General features: G+C 35.0%; 1 protein-coding gene across 1 annotated transcript; it reads right to left on the reverse strand.

The window, feature by feature from the left end:
* Positions 1-2,587: 2,587 nt before the first annotated feature.
* LOC145737080 (equilibrative nucleoside transporter 3-like) lies at positions 2,588-6,835 on the reverse strand. Its single transcript, XM_081991682.1, has 9 exons — positions 6,685-6,835; positions 6,430-6,623; positions 6,131-6,377; positions 6,026-6,076; positions 3,502-3,745; positions 3,262-3,449; positions 3,120-3,205; positions 2,862-3,061; positions 2,588-2,805 (listed from the first exon to the last, which is right to left on the reverse strand). The coding sequence occupies exons 1-9, from the start codon at positions 6,707-6,709 to the stop codon at positions 2,694-2,696; spliced, it is 1,347 nt and encodes a 448-aa protein (XP_081847808.1). The 5' UTR covers positions 6,710-6,835; the 3' UTR covers positions 2,588-2,693.
* Positions 6,836-7,483: the final 648 nt, after the last annotated feature.

Consider the following 7,483-nt stretch of genomic DNA (forward strand, 5'->3'; position numbering starts at 1 on the left):
TTCTTATATTAGGCTACAATAGGATGTTATACAGTGTGTCCATAAAGTATGGAATAAATTCGATTAAAATTCAGTGAATTATATTTTAAAGCATTTTTTGATGAAAAAATTTGATATACAGTATACGGGCACTAAAAGGCCGTATCACACCCAGCCATTCCTTGTAACCGCCCTTGATGAGGAAGTATGTTGTAAAGCGGCCCATCTAATCCGCATAGTTTTGCCTTTACGACAAGATAATGCGACTTTAATAGACTGCCGTAATGTAATCGTCGATTGTGCCCTAAGTGCCTCGAATACTCGAACTGCTACAGAATTTTTCACATTTCTGGTATTCCGTCTCTGTTTAATAAACGCCTTAAACGACGTTAAATGTCCAAAGTCATCTTTTCCGAGATATTCAAAAATGTGTGCAATGATGCTAATTTTACTGAATTAACTTTTCTTAACGACCCTGTATAGTGATTTAAAGAGCTTTGTTGATTCTAACATATTTTGACAGTTATAAAGTGGTTCAAAACACCATTTTGTAACCCTTGAAATCCTCTTTTGACCACCCTATACACGGTCTACAATAAACATGTCAAATAACCGAGTAATTCAATGTTAAAAACAAGTTTAACTAAATTTGACAGGATCTCTATTGTCACCCATAACTTGGTTATTTTGACAGTTACAGTGAGATTCAGTATATCAATTTGTAGCTCTTTTTTGCATCATTTTTTTTTTGGTCACATGATTTAGGATTTTTTAGGTCACGTGATCAAATTTTCAAACATCCTACTCATAACAAATTTTCAACATTTTAACTGTCATTTAAATTTTTTTTTTTTTGGTCACATGACAATTTTTCAAAAGTTTTAACTGCCATTTTGAATTATTCAGATCACGTGATAAAATTTTCAATCATTTCAAATTGTTTTCAAATTATGTGAACATTTTCCAACCATTTGAACTGCCATTTTGAAGTTTTCTCAGGTCACGTGACATTATTCAGTTACAGGGTGATTCAATGTATCATTTAAAGCCTTTTAAATGCCCTTTTGACTACTCAGTGTTTAAAGCAAAAATGTCAAATTATTGTGTCATTTAGTTGTAGTTTAATTTTTTAAATATTTTTTACTTTGACAACATTTTAAAATCGAAAATTTTCAGTTTGGAGCATCCAGGTACTTTTAGGCCTTGTAACTCCTTAAGGAGACCCTTAAGGGCAAAAACACCTTAATATAATCTTGTAGAGAATGAAATTCCCTACAACTTTAATTTTTTACACTTTTTTGTAGCTTCTTAAATAACGGAGCTACGCTCCGTCAAATTGGAGTTATTTAAAAAAAAACAGTTTGGTGCATCCAGTTACTTTGAGGCCTTGTAACTCCTTAAGGAGGCCCTTAAGGGCAAAAACACCTTAACACAATCTTGTAGAGAATGAAATTCCCTACAACTTTTTATTATTTGTAGAGCTACAGGGTTGCATTTTTTACCGTTTTGTAGCCCAAAGTGTCCTCTTTTGATCGCCCGGTAACAAAATTGAACCCAAACAAATGTAAACCCTGAAATTTGGTTCCCAAAGATTGCAGGTAGATTTTTTGGCACCTTTTCCAAGGGAGGTGAGGGGGTGATTTAGGATTTTCGCAGATATCCACTACCATTTATAACAAAACGGCTTTTTTGTAGTAAATTACACAATTGAAACCATTAAATATCCCTTTAAACCAACTCAAGTAGAGGAAATTCCTTTAAAGTGTCACAAAACTGCTTTTTCTCAACTAACTCCATTTTGACGGAGCGCAGCTCCGTTATTTAAGGAGATACAAAAAAAGTGTAAATAAAGGAAATTGTAGGAAATTTAATTATCTACAACATTGTATTAAGGGGTTTTGGTCCTTAAGGGCCTCCTTAAGGAGTTACACGGCAAAAAAGTGACTGGGAGCACCAAAGTGGTTTTTTTAAGACAAACTCCATTTTGACGGAGCGTAGCTCCGTTATTTAAGTAGCTACAAAAAAGCGTAAATAAAGGAAGTTGTAGGAAATTTAATTCTCTACAAAATTGTGTTAAGGGGTTTTCGCCCTTAAGGGTCTCCTTAAGGAGTTACAGGGCAAAAACCCGTGAGTGCACCAAACCTGTTTTTTTAAGTAGACATGATAATTTATCCGGTTGAAAGGCAACATTTATCATGTTGAAAACATTACAAAACCCCAGTAAAACACTTTAATCGTGTAGGAATTGTGTTTAAACCAGTTTCAGTGCATTTAAACCGAAATTTACTTGAGTAAACATTAACTTATCATGTTGCCACAACATTTATCATGTTTCGGACCAATTTTTGGGTATTTTTGGGTTGTAGGTCGTTTTCGACTAAATCGGGGTCGGGGAATCCATTTTTGAGGTTAAAAATTGAAAAAAGTAATTTTTTTACAACTTTTTTTTTTTTGGTTTTTGTCCTTAAATATCTCGGAAACTTAAAAAAAGCTACTTAAATAACGGAGCTACGCTCCGTCAAATTGAAGTTGTTTAAAAAAAAAAAAACATTAGTGCATCCAGTCAATTTTTGACCTTAAGGAGGCTCTTAAAAGCAAAACAAACATCAAAACAAAATAATTTATTCAAGTACAAAAAAAAAACATCCATCCTATACTAGTTTGATACACCTACTCTATATACAGGGTGAAGAATATATTCTTCAAAAGATCTTTTAAAGCATTTTGACAGCCAGCAGCCCTAAGGGTGAGAAAGCCAACATAAGAATACTGCCACTTAAAAAGATGAGCATCATAGCGAATTCGGCACGATTTTGGGGTACCAACCTGTAAAAAAAAATAAAAATTAAAAAACAAATTTTTTGAGTTATTTCAAGGCCTACTTTATGGTAATAATTGTTGTCATATTGGCGGTGAAACCGCTCAAAAAAGCGTAGATCGCCATTACGATGGCGTACTGCCAATCGTCGGGTAACAGTACCGGCAAATGGGTTCTGGGTCTGGCATTGCACAAAACAATCAAAACGAAGAAGACCACCTGGTACCCGAAGGTGAACAGTATCAAAATGGTGACAGGCCAGTCCTGAAAATTTCCCATTCAAAAACATACTGAAAGATTATGGTACTGAAGTGGTACCAACCCAGTTGAGTTTATTGTAAATCACCCGTCCGAAGACGTTAAAAAAAGCGGGGATCCAGAAAGTGCAAACGGTTACGAAGTACTTATCTGAAAGCAATCAGACTGTTTTTCTGTCAAACTATATTATTAAATTAAGTACTTACTGCCCCAGGTGGTACCATCATCCCCGTAGTTTTCAGAAACCACCAGGTTGTATATGGAAGGTAAGGGAAACATAAACATAATCACCCCCAGAAGCAACATAGGCCAAATCATCTTCAAAGTACCCCAAAAGTCCCCAGCATTCCTAAATGGTTCCTTTTTCTCCTCCTTATAGTCACAAGTATGGTACCTAGGATAACCACCATGTAATAAAAAGAAATTCACTTGGTTTGGACAGTTACTTGAAGAAATTCGTGTTCATGGCCCAGGCCGCTGACAGGGTGGTCAAAAATACAACAATCACACCACAAGTGAAGTATATAATGGCGGAACCAGTGGTGGAGGGCAAAATGGCAATGGAAACCAATCTTAAGGTGGCCGTGAAGATGGTGGCACACCCCTGACCAACCAAGAACCCTCTGATATAGCTTGGTGGTAGTTTGGTGAACAAATTGAACAGTGCACCTCCCACCAATTGCATTGAAGCTGTAAACAATCGAAATAACATGTTTAGTACCCAAAAGTGGTTCCTCAAGTGTTTCTCACGTTTTGAGTGGCAATTTTAGATAAATAATTTGATTTTACAAAAACAAATTCCAAACAATGACATATTATAGAATAGCAAAGTTAGAAAATGCAGCTTAAGCTGAAACTTATGAGATAAAAAAGGAAATTGTAAGGGAAAACTCAGCTGCTTCTAAAAATCTATAGGTCCGTAACTGCCCAAATGCCCAAATTATTAAAGAAATGTCTGCCTGTCTTTTTCTTCATGGTTACTGTGGTTTAACTAAATTTAGAACTTTTTGTGAATATTGTGAAGTACGTCCCTGTCTTTTAGGTTTAATTTACTAGTCCCCAGTGAAAATTTCAGGTCCGTAACTACCTAAATACTCAAATGAACAAACAAATTGTGTTTCAAGTCAGTTGAACCTGTTTTCTGTCATTTTCTTCATGGTTAGTGTGGTTTAACTAAATTTAGAATTTTGTTTGAATACTGTGAAGTACATCCCTGTCTTTCAGGTTTAATTTACTGGTCCCGAGTGAAAATTTCAGGTCCGTAACTGCCCAAATACTCAAATGAACAAAGAAATTGTGTTTCATGTCAGTTTAACCTGTTTTCTGTCATTTTCTTCATGGTTACTGTGGTTTAATTAAATTTAGAATTTTCTCTGATTATTGTGAAGTACGTCCCGGTCTTTTAGGTTTAATTTACTGGTCCCGAGTGAAAATTTCAGGTCCGTAACTGCCCAAATACTCAAATGAACAAACAAATTGTGTTTAATGTCAGTTTAACCTGTTTTCTGTCATTTTCTTCATGGTTACTGTGGTTTAATTAAATTTAGAATTTTCTCTGATTATTGTGAAGTACGTCCCTGTCTTTTAGGTTTAATTTACTGGTCCACAGTGAAAATTTCAGGTCCGTAACTGCCCAAATACTCAAATGAACAAACAAATTGTATTTCATGTCAGTTGAACCTGCTTTCTGTCTTTTCTTCATGATTACTGTGGTTTAACTAAATTTAGAACTTTTTGTGAATATTATGAAGTACGTCCCTGTCTTTTAGGTTTAATTTACTAGTTCCCAGTGAAAATCTCAGGTCCGTAACTACATAAATACTCAAATGAACAAACAAATTGTGTTTCAAGTCAGTTAAACCTGTTTTCTGTCATTTTCTTCATGGTTAGTGTGGTTTAACTAAATTTAGAATTTTTTTTGAATATTATGAAGTACGTCCCTGTCTTTCAGGTTTAATTTACTGGTCCCCAGTGAAAATTTCAGGTCCGTAACTGCCCAAATACTCAAATGAACAAACAAATTGTGTTTCAAATCAGTTGAACCTGTTTTCTGTCATTTTCTTCATGGTTAGTGTGGTTTAACTAAATTTAGAATTTTTTTTGAATACTGTGAAGTACGTCCCGGTCTTTTAGGTTTAATTTACTGGTCCCGAGTGAAAATTTCAGGTCCGTAACTGCCCAAATACTCAAATGAACAAACAAATTGTGTTTCATGTCAGTTGAACCTGTTTTCTGTCATTTTCTTCATGGTTAGTGTGATTTAATTAAATTTTGAATTTTTTCTGAATATTGTGAGGTACGTCCCTGTCTTTTAGGTTTAATTTACTAGTCCCCAGTGAAAATTTCAGGTCCGTAACTGCCCAAATACTCAAATGAACAAACAAATTGTGTTTCATGTCAGTTTAACCTGTTTTCTGTAATTTTCTTCATGGTTACTGTGGTTTAATTAAATTTAGAATTTTTTCTGAATATTGTGAAGTACGTCCCTGTCTTTTAGGTTTAATTTACTGGTTCCCAGTGAAAACTTCAGGTCCGTAACTGCCCAAATACTCATGCCACGTCAGTTGAACCTGTATTCAGTCACTTTTTTCAAAGTTCTTCTAATGGCAGTGCAACACTTGAAAAACTGTCACGTTATTTAAATTATTTAAAATGGCAGTTGGCTGTATGGTCACGTGACCTAAAAAATCTAAAATGACAATGTCTGGAAATTTTGTCACGTGACCTAGAGATGAAATTTTGAAAATTGGTTACGTTACATAATAATGCAAATCGATATATTGAATCACCCTGTCTGCTATCAAAATAATCAAAGTCAAGTGGAAACTGAAATTCTTAATTCAGTGTAGTTTCACAACTCTGCTTTAGGCACTGTACAGGGTGGTCAATAGCAAAAAAAAGCAGAATTTCTAATTGACATATTGGATCACTTTGAAACTGTCAAAGATTGACAAAACTGTGAATACTTACAGATCACCAGTACCATAGAGACGACGGTAATGTCAAAAAACGCATACTGCCCTAAAACGAAACTTACATCAGTTTGTAAAACAGACAACGTTTCGTCGAACTTACAGTCATCAGTATCGATGCAGGCAAACACCACCAAAGATCCGAAAACGCCTATATGCAACGACATCAACGACAAAATACGTAGTTTTGGTGATATTTTGTGGGCGACAAAGGTGGATAACAAATTGGTGAAAATTGAGGGAATTGAGTTGTAAATACCAGTCAAAGAAACGAAATTTTTCTGTAAATAAGTCCGTTCGTCTGCGTTTGTCGTGTTTAGGGACACGTTCCTGAATTTGTACATCCAATACTGTAAAAAGTAAGGTTAACTGGAGGTTATCATGAAAAGTTAACCGAATTACCTCATTGGCTGTGGTGAAGTAAGATGCAGGCAACATGCTCATCAAACCCATAATGGACACCACAATCAACACTAGATTGAACCGGTCTTTTGGTGCATTTGGATCTTTTATGTGGTGGGGCAACTCTGGACTTGCTAAGGAAAGTTTCTTAGACAGCCTGGCCAAATTTCCGTCCATCGCTGGAGGCAAATCCCCTGAACAACCAGAAAAACCCAATAAAAACCAAAAAATCACAAAAAAAAACAAGGTTTCTACCATGATAATAGTCCGGCATGGTCATTCACTGTTTCACCCACACAAATGTCTCAAAAACGGTTAAAGTGTGAGTTATTATATCCAATTTGCAAAAATTTCTTATCAGAAATTTTTGGCAATCCACTAATTGAAAACAGTAGAAAAAATAATAATTAGTATTATTGTTCTACTATAAGTGCTTACACACATATTTAAAATTCCTGTTTCCTATTGTGATTACCGTTGATTTAGCTAGGAAAACATCCGGTGAGAAGGGATTGATTAGAACAAATTGAAAATATGTCAAAAGCACTTTAAAAAAGAACAGAAAAAAACTGGATTGACGTAGCCAAACACTAGAAAATTATATAGTCTCTTAAGTTCTAAACTCCTTCGCTCGAGTACCAGCTGTTAGGCTAAAGTTTAGAATGTTTTTTCAATATTTTCAGTTGCAGCCTTCTTCAGGCTGAGATATCTTGTCCAGTTTGCCAAGAAAATCAGTTTCTGCCAGAAATAGTGAATTAGAGGAACAGTGACGTAATAGAATTTTTGACACTCTGCCACGGCCTGCTATACCCCATAATTTAAAAAACTGACGTTGGCTGTCATGTCAGAAAAATGAAAAGTGACAAATGACAGTGACATGTTTTGTCAAATATTTGTCAAACAGTTTACGTCAGATTGTAGAGAAAAAAAGTAGAATTTAGTGACACAAACATGAAATTTTGATTTTTTTGGGTTTTTCGTTATTTCTAACCTTATTTGCAGAGATATCGCAAAACCGAGAAAACATTTTTATTGCCACTTTTGATCAGCTATA

Source organism: Ips typographus, linkage group LG13 (genome assembly GCF_016097725.1).
Source record: "Ips typographus isolate SLU linkage group LG13, UJ_Ityp_2.0, whole genome shotgun sequence".
NCBI classification, from domain to species: Eukaryota; Metazoa; Arthropoda; class Insecta; order Coleoptera; family Curculionidae; genus Ips; species Ips typographus.